A 20,913-nucleotide genomic window follows, 5' to 3' on the forward strand; every position below is an offset into this window, starting at 1 on the left:
TCCGTCCCAGCCTCGAGGCAGCCATTACTCACAACTTATCTGCACACACTTTTTTCACTGGTGTAACTAAATCAGTATAAAAAACAGCTGTAGTGAAGTCAGTGTAACCCCCTCGCATGAACTCAGCTATATCCACATGGAACTGCCTTCAGACTAGGGGGTTGCACAGATCTAACTGAATTGGGGTTGAGCTCAATTTAGTTAACTTGGTGGAAACCAGTATGTAGAGCAGCCCTTACTGGACTGGAATTAAACAGGTGGCTAAGGGTATGTGTGATTACACTATCAGGGTAGCCGTGTTAGTCTGTATCCACAAAAATAACAGGGAGTCCGGTGGTACTTTAAAGACTAACAGATTTATTTGGGCATAAGCTTTCGTGGGTAAAAAAAACCACTTCTTCAGGTGCATTGGAGTAAAAATTACAGAAGCAGGTATTATACTGACACATGAAGAGAAGGGAGTTACCTCACAAGTGGAGAACCAGTGTTGACATTCCTGGACATTCTATAACAAATTTAAAAGTAGATTCCTGGACATTCTGTAACAGATTTAAAAGTAGCTATATTTGAACAAAAAAACTTTCAGAAACAGACTTCAAAGAGAAACTGCAGAACTAAAATTCATTTGCAAATTTAACACCATTAATTTGGGCTTGAATAGGGACTGAGAGTGGCTGGCTCACTACAAAAGCAGCTTTGCCTTTCCTGGAATTGACAGCTCCTCATCTGTTGTTGGGAGTGGACTACATCCCTCCTGATCGAATTGGCCCTGTCAACACTGGTTCTCCACTTGTGAGGTAACTCCCTTCTCTTCATGTGTCAGTATAATAATACCTGCTTCTGTAATTTTCACTCCATGCATCTGAAGAAGTGGGTTTTTTTACCCATGAAAGCTTATGCCCAAATAAATCTGTTAGTCCTTAAGGTGCTACTGGACTCCCTGTTGTTTTTATGATTACACTGCAATCACGGCGTGTGAGTGTAGCTCAAATGGCCATAATGCTAGCTGGGCTAATCTAGCTAGCTTGGGCACCAGAACAGTTGTGCAGTGCCCGCTTCAGCGTGGGTTAGTCCTGTGAGTAAACTACCCACGCTTCTGGGCAGGTTTGTACAGCCCGTGCTTCTGCAGCTTCACTGTTCAGGTACCCAGGCTAGCTAGATTAAAGGTACAAGTGCTGCAGTGGCACAGTGTAGACACCTCCTGCAGCGACAGAAAGGGTGGTTCCATTGCTGTAGGAGTGGAGGGGTGGGCTCCCCTCGATCTAGCGGCATCTACAGAGGGGGTGAGTCGCCCTGTGCCGCACAGGGCATGACATTTCTCACAGTCCTAGGTCAAGCTAACGTTTTAGCTGTAGACCAGGCCTAAAGGTAGCTCAGGTTTGTCTCCCTGAGCTGCAGTCCCACCCACTGTAGGCATACCCTCATGTAAGGTGCTGCACCCCATTGAGTAATCTCTCAAGCTATCTCGGCCTGAAAAAGCCAAGCAAAGCTGAATCACAGACTGTAAGCTGGGCAGGAGGCTTTAATGTTATGCTATATATTTTTTTTCCCCTTTGCAGTCTCATTTTTCCAAGGAAGGCCTTTTCTCTTTCTTTCTCTGGAGACAAAGCTACTTTTTCATTTTCCTGCAAAGAAAATAAAAGCCAAGGCCAAAGTCTGCTCACCTTATGCAGGTTTGTCCATTTCATGTCAGCTGGACCCTTCCCCTGAATCAGGGTAACTCCTGGGAAACAGGGTTGGCCGATTCAGGACCAATATTTAAAAAAATTAAATTAAAAATTCAAATTAGCCTGGCTGGGTGTGATTGTTATTGGAAGCCACCCTCCTGTGAGAGCAAAAAGACAGAAGGAATTGGGGTGAGGATCCCTCAAGGAGCAGGTGCTAGTTCTGGAAGCCCTGTGCATTGATTGAAGTGACAACAGGGCATGTGGGGAGGAATCACTAGAAACACAGGCAGCTCAGAGAGACAGGGCCTCTGCTTCAATGGTATTGATTCTCCCAGGATCCATTTAGATTCCTGGGGACCCCAGGATTTAGGCACTGGCCCTACAGCCTGTTCCATAGGGGAGCAAACCCTGGCCCCCCACAGAACAAGTGGGAACCTTGCAGAGATTTCCTTCCCTTTGTCCTTCCTTGTAGGTTTCCTGTGGAGGATGGGGCTCCAGTCTCTCTCTAATTAAAGAAAAGATGAACTGAGAATGGGAAACACTACCACCCCCATTTCGTTTCTTGTCTCACTGAAAACATGAACAGTCAGCGTAGCCTTCTTCCTGCAATCACTGTGCGACGAACACTCTGTAACAGCAAATCTGCATAGTCAGTAACACGGATGGAAGTGCTTCCATTTAAAAAAAAAATAAATGGAAATGCACTGTGAGACTGCAGCATTGCAGAGGGTGTTCTGTACTACTCCTGCATTCCTTGGTTCCACCCTACTCTCCACTTGCTCTTTGCAGTAACATCCCCAAAACGTATATTAACCAAAGCAGGAAAACAAGGAGAAAAAATATTTGTAAGTGGGATTTCCCCTCACTTGCATCCAGTGTCCTTTTAAATTGCTTTAATTTAAAAATTAAAGCTTTTCATGAAGATTTCTGTAAGCCAAGTTTCATGCTTTGACAGAAAATGAATGTTGGGCCTGGGCCAAGATTTCTAAGGGTCCCAGATAAAAGTCAGCTCTCACCAAGACAGTCGGTGCCAGCAAGGGGCACAGCGATACCAACTGTAACTACAAGTGCCAGTTGTAGGAGCAATTCCTGGTTTGTACGTGGTGGGAAGTGCTTCTCCTCAGGGATATGTTCAGACTAGTCAGATGAGAAGAATCAGGGCATCTTTCTTTTAACTTCTCTTTAATACATCACCACTCTAGGCCTCAATTTACTCATCTTTGAACTAGGCATTATAATGTTCACCTGCCTCACAGGGAAATTAGGAGGCTTAATTAGTTAATGTTTAATGATTTCAGATCTGCAGATCAAAGACAGCCAGGCTCCTTAGATGCTGAAGGTGACCTAGCGAGGCTTTTATAACTAAAAAACAACAGGCCTGTTTCTTACATCTTGGGCACCTCGATTGCCTTCATTGAGGTTGCATAGAATGCTAAGGCAGAGCCAACGTGGCTCTGCACATGCAAAGGTAGCTATATATTTGCAAATGTTTTATTTCAAATATGACAGCACTGCTCCGTTTATTCTTTTCTAGGCCTCCTTAACAAGAAGTACACAGGACCCAGAGAACAACAACAACTCCGCGAGTGAGTAAGTAGCATTCAGTGTGACATTTGACAGAAAGGTACATCTTCCTTTCACATTACATCTTTAGCATCAGGGTGTGACAGTAGCAAATCATTTTATCACATATTGTGTGTCTCAGGGCAGAGAAGGCCCCTTCCTCTTCTGTACCCCACCACACGTCCCTTTGGAGCCCCCACACCCTCATTGCTGCTTCCCAAGTACCTCAGGTTAAAGCCCTAACTGAAGAAGGAAGGGGACAGTCTTGGTAAGTGATGAATTGTTGGCTAGTAAAGTTTGTGAAAATAAGCCTGAAAAAGGTAGAAATGATTTGTTTAAAGCAGCTCAGTGTAGCTTGCAAACTTAACACCATCAAATTAGGCCTGAATAAAGACTGGGAGTGGCTGGGTCACTACAAAAAGTAATTTTCCCTTTGTTGATACTCACCCCTTCTTGTCAACTGTTGAGAATGGGCCACATCCACCCTAATTTAATTGGCCTCGTTAGCATTGACCCCCCACTTGGTAAGGCAACTCCCTTTTTTTCATGTGCTGTGTATTTATACCTGCCTACTGTATTTTCCACTCCATGCATCTGATGAAGTGGGTTCTAGCCCACGAAAGCTTATGCTCAAATAAATTGGTTAGTCTCTAAGGTGCCACAAGTACTCCTTTTCTTTTTGCGGATACAGACTAACACGGCTGCTACTCTGAAAGATCTCAGAGAATTTAAGGCCAGAAGGATACCAGATCATCTAGTCTGACCTCCTGTATGTCACAGGCCACCAACACCAGACAGCACCTGCACACTAGATCCAACAAATGAAATGAGGTCGAAGTATCACAGCCCACCAGAGACTAGACTGTTGTGTGCCACAGGCAGAGAATAGGATGGACTGAGGTGCACCAGTGCACAAGGCCCTGCAATGGGAACTTCTGCAGGGAGGGCATGAGATGGGAGTAGAGGTTGTAATGGATGCATGTGGAAGGGAGCAGAGATCAGCAGGAAGAGAAGACTATCCCTGCACACCTCCTAGGTACACATGAGGAGGGCTCCTGTGCTGTGAATATCTGGAGGTCTGCAGGAAAGGGGAGTGGAGTCAGAAGAAATTCCACACACACACTCCCCTGCACCCCACAGGACATGTTCCCTTAGGAGAGCCAAGTTTCAGCTGGAGCACAGCACTGAGTTTCAGTCCTGGACACTCTGGGGTGCAGAAGAAGGGAGATGGGTCATGTGGCCTTCGGAAGGTCCTCATCCTTAGGACGAGCAATCCATTGGACCTTCCAGCGTCTGGACAGGGCCCTGGGGAGGAAGCGTGATATAGGGAGTAGTGCACTAGACCAGGGCACAGGAGACGTGATCAATTCCTGGCTCACTCACAGGCTTCCCGGGTAATCAGAAAAACCTCCAGTCTGTAAATGGGCTGATAACCTTTCCTCTGTAAAGCGGTGATAAAGCTTTGAGAACAGAGGCTGCTAATAAGGAGTTTCGAGAGGGAGTTTGGAAGGGGAGTGGAAAGGGTACGAGGTACACTTGCCATTCTTTAAAACCTTTAAACTAAACTATAATCAAAACTTCTTGATTTAAACAAAAAACCCTATCATTAACCTAGGTAGCTGTAGGAAAGAATGCAGGCAGAAGCCCAGCAGCAGAGTGGGGGCTATCCTGTTTATTGCACTCAGTGTAGCATGTATGATTACCTGCCTGTGGGCAGGTGGTGTATGTGTGCATTTGGTGCAAGGAGCTCCTGGTCCTCAGAGACTGTGTACGGGTTTTGGAGGCCAGGGTGGTGGAACTGGTGGAGCTAAGGGAGGCAGAGAAGTATGCTGATGAGGCTTTCCGGGACACTGTAGATTTGTCCCACCTCAGGTCAGACAGCCCCTGAGCTGTTAAGGAGGATGAAAGGCCCAGAGAAGGAGAGCAGTCAACTGGAACAGAGGGAAACCTTCCCATAGTTGGGACCCTCCTTCCAGATGATGTTGGGGTCTCCTCTCGCACTGAGGTTACCTCTCCGGGGGAGGGAACTCCAGTCATTAGGAAAAGACAGGTGTTAGTAATGGGAGATTTGATCATTAGAAACATAGCTGGCTGGGTTTGTGATGACTGGGAGAACCATATGGTGACTTGCCTGCCTGGTTTGAAGGTTGCGGATCTCTCGAGGCATCTAGATAGACTTATGTGTAGTGCTGGGGAGGAGCCGGTGGTCATGGTACATGTAGGTACCAATGACATAGGGAAGGGTAGGAGAGACGTCCTGGAGGCCAAATTTAGGCTGCTAGGAAAGAGACTGAAATCCAGGACCTCTATGGTGGCATTCTCAGAAATGCTTCCAGTTCCAGGCGCAGGGCCAGGTAGGCAGGCAGAGCTTCAGAGTCTCAATGCATGGATGAGACGATGGTGTAGAGGAGGGGTTTAGATTTATTAGGAACTGGGGAAACTTTTGGGATAGGGGGAGCCTATACAGGAAGGATGGGCTCCACCTAAACCAAAGTGGATCCAGACTGCTGGCACTTAACGTTAAAAAGGTTGCAGAGCAATTTTTAAACTAAGAGATGGGGGAAAGCCAGTTGCTGTAAAGGCGCACGCGGATCGGACAGAGACTTCTCTTAGAGGAGAGTCTATTGATAGAGATTTGCTAGGTTTTAGTCAGGAGGTGAGGATGGAAGAGGATAAAGTATGGGCCAGATCAGACGAGAAACATTCACATAAAGAATCTGACACCTCAGAAAAGGGCAGACAAATAAACAGTGACAAGTTTTTAAAGTGCTTGTACACAAGTGCTAGAAGTCTAAATAATAAGATGGGTGAACTAGAGTGCCTTGTGTTAAAGGAGGATATTGACATAATAGGCATCACAGAAACCTGGTGCAGTGAGGACAATCAATGGGACACAATCATTCCGGGGTACAAAATATATCAGAAGGACAGAACAGGTCGTGCGGGGGCGGGGGGGGGCGGGGGGAGAGTGGCACTATATGTGAAAGAAAATGTAGAATCAAATGAAATAAAATCTTAAATGAATCCACATTCTCCATAGAATCTCTATGAATAGTAATTCCATGCTCTAATAAGAATATAACAGTAGGGATCTACTATCGACCACCTGACCAGGACAGTGGTCGTGACGATGAAATGCTAAGGGAGATTAGAGAGGCTATCAAAATAAAAAACTCAATAATAGTGGGGGATTTCAATTATCCCCATATTGACTGGGTACATGTCACCTCAGGACAAAATGCAGAGACAAAATTTCTCGATACTTTAAATGGCTGCTTCGTGGAGCAGCTGGTACAGGAACCCACAAGGGGAGAGGCAACTCTCGATCTAGTCCTGAGGGGAGCGCAGGATCTGGTCCAAGAGGTAACTATAACAGGATTGCTTGGAAATAGTGACCATAATATAATAACATTTAATATTCCTGTGATGGGAAGAACATGTCAACAGCCCAACACTGTGGCATTTAATTTCAGAACGGGGAACTATGCAAAAATGAGGAGGTTAGTTAAACAAAAATTAAAAGGTACAGTGACTAGAGTGAAATCCCTGCAAGCTGCATGGACACTTTTCAAAGGCACCATAATAGAGGCTCAACTTAAATGTATACCCCAATTAAAAAACACAGTAAAAGAACTAAAAAAGAGCTACCGTGGCTTAACAACCATGTAAAAGAAGCAGTGAGAGATAAAAAGGCATCTTTTAAAAAGTGGAAGTCAAATCCTAGTGAGGTAAATAGAAAAGAGCATAAACACTGCCAAATTAAATGTAAAAATATAATAAGAAAAGCCAAAAAGGAGTTTTAAGAACAGCTAGCCAAAAACTCAAAAGGTAATAACAAAATGTTTTTTAAGTACATCGGAAGCAGGAAGCCTGCTAAACAACCAGTGGGGCCCTGGATGATCGAGATACAAAAGGAGCACTTAAAGTCATCGCAGAGAAACTAAGGGTATGTCTACACTACGAAATTAGGTCGAATTTATAGAAGTCGGTTTTTTAGAAATCGGTTTTATATATTCGAGTGTGGGTGTCCCCACAGAAAATGCTCTAAGTGCATTAAGTGCATTAACTCGGCGGAGCGCTTCCACAGTACCGAGGCAAGCGTCGACTTCCGGAGCGTTGCACTGTGGGTAGCTATCCCACAGTTCCCGCAGTCTCCGCTGCCCATTGGAATTCTGGGTTGAGATCCCAATGCCTGATGGGGCTAAAACATTGTCGCGGGTGGTTCTGGGTACATATCGTCAGGCCCCCGTTCCCTCCCTCCCCCCGTGAAAGCAAGGGCAGACAATCATTTCGCGCCTTTTTTCCTGAGTTACCTGTGCAGACGCCATACCACGGCAAGCATGGAGCCCGCTCAGGTAACTGTCACCCTATGTCTCCTGGGTGCTGGCAGACGCGGTACGGCATTGCTACACAGTAGCAGCAACCCCTTGCCTTGTGGCAGCAGACGGTACAGTACGACTGGTAGCCGTCATCGTCATGTCTGAGGTGCTCCTGGTTGCCTCTGTGAGGTCGATCAGGAGCGCCTGGGCAGACATGGGCGCAGGGACTAAATTTGGAGTGACTTGAGCAGGTCATTCTCTTTAGTCCTGCAGTCAGTCCTATTGAACCGTCTTATGGTGAGCGGGCAGGCGATACGGACTGCTAGCAGTCGTACTGTACCATCTTCTGCCGAGCAGCCATGAGATGTGGATGGCATGCAGTCCTTCTGCACCGTCTGCTGCCAGCCAAAGATGTAAAAGATAGACGGAGTGGATCAAAACAAGAAATAGACCAGATTTGTTTTGTACTTATTTGCTTCCCCCCTCCCCTGTCTAGGGGACTCATTCTTCTAGATCACACTGCAGTCACTTACAGAGAAGGTGCAGCGAGGTAAATCTAGACATGTATCAATCAGAGGCCAGGCTAACCTTCTTGTTCCAATAAGGACAATAACTTAGGTGCACCATTTCTTATTGGAACCCTCCGTGAAGTCCTGCCTGAAATACTCCTTGATGTAAAGCCACCCCCTTTGTTGATTTTAGCTCCCTGAAGCCAACCCTGTAAGCGCCCCTCCCAGCGTCAGAGCAATGGCAAACAATCGGGCATCTGAGAGTGCTGTCCAGAGCACTCACAATGGAGCACTCTGATGGGGCTAAAACATTGTCGCAGGTGGTTCTGGGTACGTGTCGTCAGGCCCCCGTTCCCTCCCTCCCTCCGTGAAAGCAAGGGCAGACAATCGTTTCGCGCCTTTTTTCATGAGTTACCTGTGCAGACACCATACCACGGCAAGCATGGAGCCAGCTCAGGTAACCGTCACCCTATGTCTCCTGGGTGCTGGCAGACGCGGTACGGCTTTGCTGCACAGTAGCAGCAACCCATTGCCTTCTGGTAGCAGACGGTGCAATACGATTGGTAGTCGTCCTCGTCGTGTCCGAGGTGCTCCTGGCCACGTCGGCTGGGAGCGCCTGGGCAGACATGGGCGCAGGGACTAAATTTGGAGTGACTTGACCAGGTCATTCTCTTTAGTCCTGCAGTCCTATTGAACCGTCTTATGGTGAGCGGGCAGGCGATACGGACTGCTAGCAGTCGTACTGTACCATCTTCTGCCAGGCAGGCAAGAGATGAGGATTGCTAGCAGTCGTATTGTACCATCTTATGCCAGGCAGGCAAGAGATGAAGATGGCTAGCAGTCGTACTGTACCATCTTCTGCCAAGCAGCCATGAGATGTGGATGGCATGCAGTCCTTCTGCACTGTCTGCTCCCAGCCAAAGATGTAAAAGATAGATGGAGTGGGTCAGAACAAGAAATAGACCAGATTTGTTTTGTACTCATTTGCCTCCTCCCCTGTCTAGATCACACTGCAGTCACTCACAGAGAAGGTGCAGCGAGGTAAATCTAGCCATGTATCAATCAGAGGCCAGGCTAACCTCCTTGTTCCAATAACAACGATAACTTAGGTGCACCATTTCTTATTGGAACCCTCCGTGCAGTCCTGCCTGAAATACTCCTTGATGTACAGGCACACCCTTTGTTGATTTTAGCTCCCTGAAGCCAACCCTGTAAGCCGTGTCGTCAGTCGCCCCTCCCTCCGTCAGAGCAACGGCAGACAATCGTTCCGCGCCTTTTTTCTGTGCGGACGCCATACCAAGGCAAGCATGGAGGCCGCTGAGCTCATTTTGGCAATTAGGAGCACATTAACCACCACACGCATTATCCAGCAGTATATGCAGCACCAGAACATGGCAACGCGATACCGGGCGAGGAGGCGACGTCAGCGCGGTCCCGTGAGTGATCAGGACATGGACACAGATTTCTCTGAAAGCATGGGCCCTGACCATGCATGCATCATGGTGCTAATGGGGCAGGTTCATGCTGTGGAACGCCGATTCTGGGCTCGGGAAACAAGCACAGACTGGTGGGACCGCATAGTGTTGCAGGTCTGGGACGATTCCCAGTGGCTGCGAAACTTTCGCATGCGTAAGGGCACTTTCATGGAACTTTGTGACTTGCTTTCCCCTGCCCTGAAGCGCATGAATACCAAGATGAGAGCAGCCCTCACAGTTGAGAAGCGAGTGGCGATAGCCCTGTGGAAGCTTGCAAAGCCAGACAGCTACCGGTCAGTTGGGAATCAATTTGGAGTGGGCAAATCTACTGTGGGGGCTGCTGTTATGCAAGTAGCTCACGCAATCAAAGATCTGCTGATATCAAGGGTAGTGACCCTGGGAAATGTGCAGGTCATAGTGGATGGCTTTGCTGCAATGGGATTCCCTAACTGTGGTGGGGCTATAGACGGAACCCATATCCCTATCTTGGCACCGGAGCACCAAGCCGCCGAGTACATAAACCGCAAGGGGTACTTTTCAATAGTGCTGCAAGCTCTGGTGGATCACAAGGGACGTTTCACCAACATCAACGTGGGATGGCCGGGAAAGGTGCATGATGCTCGCATCTTCAGGAACTCTGGTCTGTTTCAAAAGCTGCAGGAAGGGACTTTCTTCCCAGACCAGAAAATAACTGTTGGGGATGTTGAAATGCCTATATGTATCCTTGGGGACCCAGCCTACCCCTTAATGCCATGGCTCATGAAGCCGTACACAGGCAGCCTGGACAGTAGTCAGGAGCTGTTCAACTACAGGCTGAGCAAGTGCAGAATGGTGGTAGAATGTGCATTTGGACGTTTAAAGGTGCGCTGGCGCAGTTTACTGACTCGCTTAGACCTCAGCGAAACCAATATTCCCACTGTTATTACTGCTTGCTGTGTGCTCCACAATATCTGTGAGAGTAAGGGGGAGACGCTTATGGCGGGGTGGGAGGTTGAGGCAAATCGCCTGGCTGCTGGTTACGCGCAGCCAGACACCAGGGCGGTTAGAAGAGCACAGGAGGGCGCGGTACGCATCAGAGAAGCTTTGAAAACCAGTTTCATGACTGGCCAGGCTACGGTGTGAAAGTTCTGTTTGTTTCTCCTTGATGAAACCCCCCGCCCCTTGGTTCACTCTACTTCCCTGTAAGCTAACCACCCTCCCCTCCTCCCTTTAATCATTGCTTGCAGAGGCAATAAAGTCATTGCTGCTTCACAGTCATGCATTCGTTATTCATTCATCACACAAATAGGGAGATGACTACCAAGGTATCCCAGGAGGGGTGGTGGAGGAGGGAAGGAAAATGCCACACAGCACTTTAAGCACAGCACTTTAAAAGTTTACAACTTTAAAATTTATTGAATGACAGCCTTCTTTTTTTTTGGGCAATCCTCTGTGGTGGAGTGGCTGGTTGGCCGGAGGCCCCCCCACCGCATTCTTGGGCGTCTGGGTGTGGAGGCTATGGAACTTGGGGAGGAGGGCGGTTGGTTACAGAGGGGCAGCAGTGGCAGTCTGTGCTCCAGCTGCCTTTGCTGCAGCTCAACCATACACTGGAGCATACTGGTTTGGTCCTGCAGCAGCCTCAGCATTGAATCCTGCCTCCTCTCATCACGCTGCCGCCACATTTGAGCTTCAGCCCTGTCTTCAGCCCGCCACTTACTCTCTTCAGCCCGCCACTTACTCTCTTCAGCCCTCCACCTCTCCTCCCGGTCATTTTGTGCTTTCCTGCACTCTGACATTATTTGCCTCCACGCATTCGTCTGTGCTCTGTCAGTGTGGGAGGACAGCATGAGCTCGGAGAACATTTCATCGCGAGTGCGTTTTTTTTTTCTTTCTAAGCTTCACTAGCCTCTGGGAAGGAGAAGATCCTGTGATCATTGAAACACATGCAGCTGGTGGAGAAAAAAAAAGGGACAGCGGTATTTAAAAAGACACATTTTATAAAACAGTCGCTACACTCTTTCAGGGTAAACCTTGCTGTTAACATTACATACATAGCACATGTGCTTTTGTTACAAGGTCGCATTTTGCCTCCTCCCACCGCGTGACTACCCCCTCAACCTTCCCCCCTCCCTGTGGCTAACAGCGGGGAACATTTCTGTTTAGCCACAGGCAAACAGCCCAGCAGGAATGGGCTCCTCTGAGTGTCCCCTGAAGAAAAGCACTCTATTTCAACCAGGTGACCATGAATTATAGCACATGTGCTTTCGTTACAAGGTCACATTTTGCCTCCTCCCACCGCGTGACTACCCCCTCAACCTTCCCCCCTCCCTGTGGCTAACAGCAGGGAACATTTCTGTTTAGCCACAGGCAAACAGCCCAGCAGGAATGGGCTCCTCTGAGTGTCCCCTGAAGAAAAGCACTCTATTTCAACCAGGTGACCATGAATTATATCTCACTCTCCTGAGGATAACACAGAGAGATAAAGAACGGCTTTTGGTTGAATGCCAGCAAACATACACTGCAATGCTTTGTTCTACAGTGATTCCCGAGTACGTGTTACTGGCCTGGAGTGGTAAAGTGTCCTACCATGAAGGACGAAATAAGGCTGCCCTCCCCAGAAACCTTTTGCAAAGGCTTTAGGACTACATCTAGGAGAACCGCAAATGCCAGGGCAAAGTAATCCTTTCACATGCTTGCTTTTAAACCATGTATAGCATTTTAAAAGGTACACTCACCAGAGGTCCCTTCTCCGCCTGCTGGGTCCAGGAGGCAGCCTTGGGTGGGTTCGGGGGGTACTGGCTCCAGGTCTAGGGTGAGAAACAGTTCCTGGCTGTCGGGAAAACCGGTTTCTCCGCTTGCTTGCTGTGAGCTATCTACAACCTCCTCCTCATCATCATCTTCTTCGTCCCCAAAACCTACTTCCGTATTGCCTCCATCTCCATTGAAGGAGTCAAACAACACGGCTGGGGTAGTGGTGGCTGAACCCCCTAAAATGGCATGCAGCTCATCATAGAAGCGGCATGTTTGGGGCTCTGACCCAGAGTGGCTGTTCGCCTCTCTGGTTTTCTGGTAGGCTTGCCTCAGCTCCTTCAGTTTCACGCGGCACTGCTTCGGGTCCCTGTTATGGCCTCTGTCCTTCATGCCCTGGGAGATTTTGACAAAGGTTTTGGCATTTCGAAAACTGGAACGGAGTTCTGATAGCACGGATTCCTCTCCCCAAACAGCGATCAGATCCCGTACCTCCCGTTCGGTCCATGCTGGAGCTCTTTTGCGATTCTGGGACTCCATCATGGTCACCTGTGCTGATGAGCTCTGCATGGTCACCTGCAGCTTGCCACGCTGGCCAAACAGGAAATGAGATTCAAAAGTTTGCGGTTCTTTTACTGTCTACCTGGCCAGTGCATCTGAGTTGAGAGTGCTGTCCAGAGCGGTCAGAATGGAGCACTCTGGGATAGCTCCCGGAGGCCAATACCATCGAATTGTGTCCACAGTACCCCAAATTCGAGCCGGCAATGTCGATTTAAGCGCTAATCCACTTGTCAGGGGTGGAGTAAGGAAATCGATTTTAAGAGCCCTTTAAGTCGAAATAAAGGGCTTCATTGTGTGGACGGGTGCAGGTTTAAATCGATTTAACGCTGCTAAATTCGACCTAAAGTCCTAGTGTAGACCAGGGCTAAATGAATTCTTTGCTTCAGTCTTCACGGCTGAAGATGTTAGGGAGATTCCCAAACCTGAGCCATCTGTTGTATGTGACAAATCTGAGGAATTGTCACAGATTGAAGTGTCACTAGGGGAGGTTTTGGAATTAATTGAGAAACTTAACAGTAACAAGTCACCGGGACCAGATGGCATTCACTCAAGAGTTCTGAAAGAACTCAAATGTGAAATTTCGGAACTATTAACTGTGGTTTGTAACCTGTCCTTTAAATCAGCTACTATACCCAATGACTGGAAGATAGCTAATGTAACACCAATATTTAAGAAGGGCTCTAGAGGTGATCCTGGCAATTACAGACAAGTAAGTCTAACGTCAGTACTGGGCAAATTAGTTGAAACAATAGTAAAGAATAAAATTGTCAGACACATAGGAGAACATAAATTGTTGCGCAAAAGTCAACATGGTTTCTGTAAAGGGAGATCATGTCTTACTAATCTATTAGAGTTCTTTGAGGGGGTCAACAAACATGTGGACAAGGGGGATCCAGTGGACATAGTGTACTTAAAAAGAAAAGGAGTACGTGTGGCACCTTAGAGACTAACCAATTTATTTGAGCATGAGCTTTCGTGTAGCACGAAAGCTCATGCTCAAATAAATTGGTTAGTCTCTAAGGTGCCACAAGTACTCCTTTTCTTTTTGCGAATACAGACTAACACGGCTGCTACTCTGAAACCTGTCATAGTGTACTTAGATTTCCAGAAAGCCTTTGTCAAGGTCCCTTACCAAAGGCTCTTACGTAAATTAAGTTGTCATGGGATAAGAGAATCATAGAATATCAGGGTTGGAAGGGACCTCAGGAGGTCATCTAGTCCAACCCCCTGCTCAAAGCAGGACCGATCCCCAATTAAATCATCCCAGCCAGGGCTTTGTCAAGCCTGACCTTAAAAACTTCTAAGGAAAGAGATTCTACCACCTCCCTAGGTAACGCATTCCAGTGTTTCACCACTCTCCTAGTGAAAAAGTTTTTCCTAATATCCAACCTAAACCTCCCCCACTGCAACTTGAGACCATTATTCCTTGTTCTGTCATCTGCTACCACTGAGAACCGTCTAGAGCCATCCTCTTTGGAACCCCCTTTCAGGTAGTTGAAAGCAGCTGTCAAATCCCCCCTCATTCTTCTATTCCGTAGACTAAACATCCCCAGTTCCCTCAGCCTCTCCTCCTAACTCATGTGTTCCAGTCCCCTAATAATTTTTGTTGCCCTCCGCTGGACTCTTTCCAATTTTTCCACATCCTGCTTGTAGTGTGGGGCCCAAAACTGGACACAGTACTCCAGATGAGGCCTCACCAGTGTCGAATACAGGGGAACGATCATGTCCCTTGATCTGCTGGCAATGCCCCTACTTATACATCCCAAAATGCCATTGGCCTTCTTGGCAACAAGGGCACACTGTTGACTCATATCCAGCTTCTTGTCCATTGTAACCCCTAGGTCCTTTTCCGCAGAACTGCTGCCGAGCCATTCGGTTCCTAGTCTGTAGCGGTGCATTGGATTCTTCCTTCCTAAGTGCAGGACTCTGCACTTGTCCTTGTTGAACCTCATCAGATTTCTTTTGGCCCAATCCTCTAATTTGTCTAGGGCCCTCTGTATCCTATCCCTACCCTCCAGCATATCTACCTCTCCTCCCAGTTTAGTGTCATCTGCAAACTTGCTGAGGGTGCAATCCACACCTTCCTCCAGATCATTTATGAAGATATTGAACAAAACCGGCCCCAGGACCGACCCTTGGGGCACTCCACTTGATACCAGCTGCCAACTAGACATGAAGCCATTGATCACTACCCGTTGAGCCCGACAATCTAGCCAGCTTTCTATCCACCAAGAGGGAAGATTCTTTCATGGATTGAGAACTGGTTAAAAGACAGGGAACAAAGGGTCGGAATAAATGGTTAATTTTCAGAAAGGAGAGGGGTAACTAGTGGTGTTCCCCAAAGGTCAGTCCTAGGACCAGTCCTATTCAACTTATTCTTAAATGATCTGGAGAAAGGGGTAAAGACTGAGGTGGCAAAGTTTCCAGATGATACTAAACTGCTCAAGATAGTTAAGACCAAAGCAGACTGTGAAGAACTTCAAAAAGATCTCACAAAACTAAGTGATTGGGCAACAAAATGGCAAATGAAATTTAATGTGGATAAATGTAAAGTAATGCACATTGGAAAAAATAACGCCAACTATACATACAATATGATGGGGGCTAATTTAGATATAACTAATCGGGAAAGAGATCTTGGAGTCATCGTGGATAGTTCTCTGAAGACGTCCCTGCAGTGTGCAGCGGCAGTCAAAAAAGCAAACAGAATGTTAGGAATCATTAAAAAAGGGATAGAGAATAAGACAGAGAAGATCTTATTGCCCTTATATAAATTCATGGTACGCCCACATATTGAATACTGCGTACAGATGTGGTCCCCTCATCTCAAAAAAGATATACTGGCATTGGAAAAGGTTCAGAAAAGGGCAAATAAAATGATTAGGGGGTTGGAATGGGTCCTGTAGGAGGAGAGATTAAAGAGGCTAGGACTTTTCAGCTTGGAAAAGAGGAGACTAAAGGGGGATATGATAGAGGTATATAAAATCATGAGTGGTGTGGAGAAAGTGAATAAGGAAAAGTTATTTACTTGTTCCCATAATATAAGAAGTAGGGGCCACCAAATTAAATGAATGGGTAGCAGGTTTAAAACAAATAAAGGGAAGTTCTTCTTCACTCAGTGCACAGTCAACCTGTGGAACTCCTTGCCTGAGGAGGTTGTGAAGGCTAGGACTATAACAGGGATTAAAAAGAACTAAATAAATTCATGGAGGTTAAGTCCATTAATGGCTATTAGCCAGGATGGGTAAGGAATGGTGTTGCTAGCTTCTGTTTGTCAGAGGGTGGAGATGGATGGCAGGAGAGATATCACTAGATCATTACCTGTTAGATTCACTCCTTCTGGGGCACCTGGCATTGGCCACTGTTGGTAGACAGGGTACTGGGCTGGATGGACCTTTGGTCTGACCCAGTATGGCCTTTCTTATGTTCTTATGTTTGATAATGCTTCCAGACTTCCTGGATAAATTCCACAAATGACTGGTTGTGAGGAGCTCAGATACTGCGATGACAAGACCATACCAGTATCTGGCTAGAACAGACCACAGAGAACTGTGGACTAGATCCCCACAACACAGGTGCAGGAATGCTGGGTGCTACCATGCTACTCTGTTGTGCCCAGGGGAGATATGGCTACTTGCACCGGTGCAGTCACACAGGGGCAAACTGCAGTGGCCCAGCTCTCTTGGGTTGATAAGGCTTGTGAGATAACTACCCTTTCAACTGCATTCAGGTGAGCCAAGCCGCCCTCCTCTTCTCGCTTCAGGGAGATTCCTTCCCTTTGGTTCACAGTCACACAGAGCAGACACAGGACACTGTGGCCCAATCAGCCTCTTCCGTGGTTTCGTGAAGGCTGGTTGGATTAAAATGGTGCGTGTTTGTATAGCAATAAAGGAAAGAAAATCTGAAACAGTATGTCCACTAGCACGAGCAATGGCTCCCAGACTGTTCTCCTATGACTGCCTACAAGAGGAGCACTGGGAGCAGTAAGATAGATGTGTGAATGGGGCACTGATGAAAGATTTTAAATATCATTTTCTTACGCCAAACAGTGACTCTCTTGATTTTAAGCAGCTTTGTCTCTCCAGAAGGAGGTGTAGATCAGTCTGAGTGAAAATTCTGGTTATCAGGCTGTGACCTATTAACCATAGACATCACTGATGGATATGACATGAAAGCACATGTTGGTGGCTCAATCCTTGCTCCCTGCCAGCTCGCTCCTTTGCTTTTGAGCCAGTAGGGAATTGAAATTGACGAGAATCCCACTTTCTGAGCAAGCTTCTCGTCAGCTCCAGTCCCTTGACAGCTAACAAGGATGGTGGGCAGTGGTTAGGCAGAGTGGTCATACAGGCAGGCACTCTCAGTAAAAAAATCCACCCTCTTCTGATATTTCCCAGCACCCTCACTGGCCTTTGCACCATGATTACAGTTATTCTGTTTTGTCTGGAAAGGGTTGCTGCAGAGCCTTTTGGTGAATTTGATCATGCCAAAGAGTGAGTCAAAAGATTCCCAAACTAACCATAGCAGCTATAGGCTCTGGCTAATCCGTACCCCATCTTGCGCCTCTATGAGGAACTTGCTTATCTCTGCCACTTTGAAATGCAAAGGAAACAATTGTGATTCTAATATAGAAAGTGGGTCACCGCTGGAAAATTCATACTCTCAAAAGAAAATGTGGAGAATATTTGGAAGGACATCTGGATTAAGGAGAAAGCAAGCTGGAGACAGCTACAGGTCTATGATGAAGAAGCAGAACCTTAATCTCATTTACACTAAGGCCACTTTGCTCTGCCAGTTTTAAGAGGTTTTAAAATGGGAGTAAATATAGACTTACTCCCACTTTACACTGTCTAAAGTGACCTTAGTGTAAATAACAATCAGGACTATAGTCTTTAGCATCAAGAACTCTATGGGAACATCTGTTAAACTAATCATTCTGTCAACAGAATTTCAGTTTTTGGAAAAGTCAAACCAACTAAGTAACGTTTCGTTCCTAGAGTTGTCTCATCTTTCACCGGATCAGATTCTGCTCTGTCACACTGGTATAAATGGACATTTGTGGAGTTACTCTGGTGTGCCTGAGAGCAGAATCAGTCCCAGGTGGACCAAATCAGGTCCATCACTGATAGAGCCAATCACTGAAGAAATAACAAAACCAATAAAACAAAGGAAAAGAACGAAAAGAAGAAACAAGAAAAGTGGAAAAGCTTTAAAAAAAAAAAGAAGAAGAAGAAGATGCAGCCTCATTTGCTGTATTTCTTCCTGGAAAGCAGTTCCGCAAAGGCAGTAAATCTACTTTGAATCCTGTCCTGCATCAGTCTGTACCCCATAACCACAACTGTCGGAGATGAGATCCATCCAGATAGTGACACATCCACAAAATAATTAAGCGAGTTCTGAGAACTTTTAGCTTTGGAGGCTTGGTTTGACGTAGGATAATCACAGCTGCTTCTTAGCATTTTGGCGAAGATCCAATCTTAACAGGGCAGACAACACCATAAAGCAGTGGATGTTTCTTCTCCAGAGGGACAGCAATGAACTGGTGTACATCTCACTCAGGCAGGGTGGCACCAACATCCCTCAAATGGGTGATCGATATGACGTTGCGGTAATCACTCATGCCTTCCTACATGCCTGGACGCCTTGGTGAGGAACATCGCAGCGAGTGCTGTGCATGACGTCATCAGGAAGCGAATCGCCAGGACCTCTTCCAACCAAGATGTTGCCACCTACCTGAGCGGACCTCTGGAAAGCGACTTTGGAAGAGATGGGGGAGACTTTGCTTCACTTTGGACTCATGCCCAAAGTGCTACGCAACGGCTGGAGAAGCGTATTGGCTGCCACTGGACATGGTGTGAAGAACGTTAGGAACTGGGAGTCCTGGTGCCACAGGTGAAGAATACAGAGCACACAATCATCACTCTGAGAGCTAGAACTATGCTGGAGAGGATCTTGAAGGATGCCATCCACTGCCAGTATGTGGAAAACCTGAAACAGAAGCCGGACCAGGGCAAGGCCTTCAAAGTGACATGCAAGTGGGATGCCATCAACCACTTCCTCCCCAGGGACAGGTTCACCCGATTTGCTGACTGGAGATTCATCCACAGGGCCTGGCTCAACTACCTCCCGCTGAACGGAGCTGTCCGTCCCGGAAATTGGGACAAGCGATGCAGAAAGTATGGCTATGCTAATGAGACGTTACCTCATGTCTTGTGTAGTTGCAAGCCCCATTCCAGAGCCTGGCAGCTGCGCTACAATTCCATCCAAGATCGCCTAGTCAGAGCCATCTCACCACCCATGGGGTAGGTTGCCGTGAACTCCGCTATCCCTGGAACGGACAGCCAATTGCAACCGGATGTCATCATCACTAACGAGAAACAGAAGAAGATTGTCGTGGTGGATGTCCCCAGTTTGAAAGGTGAAGAAATACACCTCTCTGTCTGATGCCTTGAGAATTAGGGGTTATGAAGTTCAAACACATGCATCGATCATTGGAGCCCTAGGCACATGGGATCCCAGTAACGAGCGAGTGGTGCAGGAATGTGGAATCAGTCAGTGCTACGCTCAGCTGATGCAGCAACTCATGGTATCAGATGCCATCAGGAGGTCAAAGGACATCTATTTAGAACACATTACCGGACATTGGCAATACCAGGAGAGATGAGCCAGAGTGCCACCGAGAAGTGAAGTTGGGAAGGTAACCAAAATACTTTTCTGATGGATTGTATTTACTGAGGGACAATCTATCCTAAATTCTCAATTATTAAGGGACACTATACACTCATTGCTGTGTTTGTTTTCCAGAAGCTATTCTTAATATCTTTTTATGAGTGATGTACCCAAATATTTGGATGCTAATATTTTATCTGTATTGTTAAATTTATTAACCTTAATTTGGGATATTGCATAGTATATACAATATGTATTTTATGACTTTTAAACCAAAATCTTTGTACTTTTGGATAATTTAAGCATTATGCCCAGATGTATAGGCACTCTTTCCTTAACCTGTGTATTAGATCATTTTAAAGTTAGCTTTAATAAAAATTTTAAATCAGTTTAGTATTTCAGACACCCTCTGTCAGGGCACTGTGACCTAGCAGCAGGATGGACCAGATGACCTAATATATCTTTTCCCTTTCTAATTACTGTGATCTTATGACCGCCCCTAAAGCTTGTATTTCTAGTACAGTGTTTAAGCAAGGCATTGATCTGGTCCTGAGTCAATAGTCACATTTGCTTTAAGAAGGAACGTTAACAATTTATTGTTTACTTTCCTATCCTCAGAAAAAGGATAAATCTGTCTTAAAAAATCTGACATTTCAATTCCAGATTTCCTGCTACGTCTTCTCTGCAGTGACCATCAACTACCCCACTGGACTGTGGCAAGGGTCATACAGCAGGCAGTAACCCTAGTAAAAAGGGGTCTCCTTAGTTCTGACAACACAAAGCAGAATCATGGACGTTAAGGAAAAGGCCTTGTGGAGCCTCTAGTCCATCCCTCTGCCAGGGCAGGATTTCCCATGTTGTACGTTGCCAAGTGTAAAAACAACGAGGAGTCCTTTCTCAAGCAAAGGAACTCCCACCATTGTTCCTTGTGGGAGATTAATTCACAGCCTAATGAGTCTTGATGACAAGAAATTTTCCTTGTATTTAGTCTAAATTGTCCCATCTCACATTGTATCCTATTTACTGTATCCTATGACCTCTCCATAATTGTTTTCCCTCCTTGGCATTAACACCCTTAAAACAGATGTAGTCTCCTCTCCTGTTCCCCTTCCTCAGTTATATTAAATGTTTGCTTCTTTTCAGCTTCTCTTGCTTCGTCAGTCCACTCTGCCCTGTAAGCACTTTTGTTGCTGTTCTGTAAACTCCCTCCAAGCTGTTAATATTTTCCTAGTAATGAGGTGACTAGACATGAGCACAGTATTCCTGGTGGAGTTGCGCCTTTTTGTGCTGCTCTGCTCCACTGAAAACTCCTATCTTGTGTGTTGTACACTATTGGCCCTTTTCCTTTCTGCATTATTGCTTTCCAGATTTCTCACTCCCACTGAATAGCTGTGTTTTGAATTATTTTCCCCCAGAAGTGTTGATT

The 20,913-nt window shown here is 46.5% G+C and overlaps 1 protein-coding gene across 4 annotated transcripts in view; it reads left to right on the forward strand.

The window, feature by feature from the left end:
• Positions 1-20,913, forward strand: part of CYS1 (cystin 1) — a 46,610-nt gene that overhangs the window by 15,883 nt on the left and 9,814 nt on the right. For 2 of the 4 annotated variants that reach the window (XM_084622095.1, XM_084622094.1), the window contains exon 2: positions 3,202-3,253. In XM_084622095.1, coding sequence (XP_084478221.1) covers positions 3,202-3,253 — 52 coding nt within the window. Of the gene's footprint in view, positions 1-3,201; positions 3,258-20,913 lie in introns of all 4 variants that reach the window. The other 2 variants (XM_084622097.1, XM_084622096.1) reach the window with 1 other exon arrangement.

The sequence above is a fragment of the Lepidochelys olivacea genome (assembly GCF_965140295.1).
Source record: "Lepidochelys olivacea isolate rLepOli2 genome assembly, chromosome: 3".
In the NCBI taxonomy this organism is placed as follows: Eukaryota; Metazoa; Chordata; order Testudines; family Cheloniidae; genus Lepidochelys; species Lepidochelys olivacea.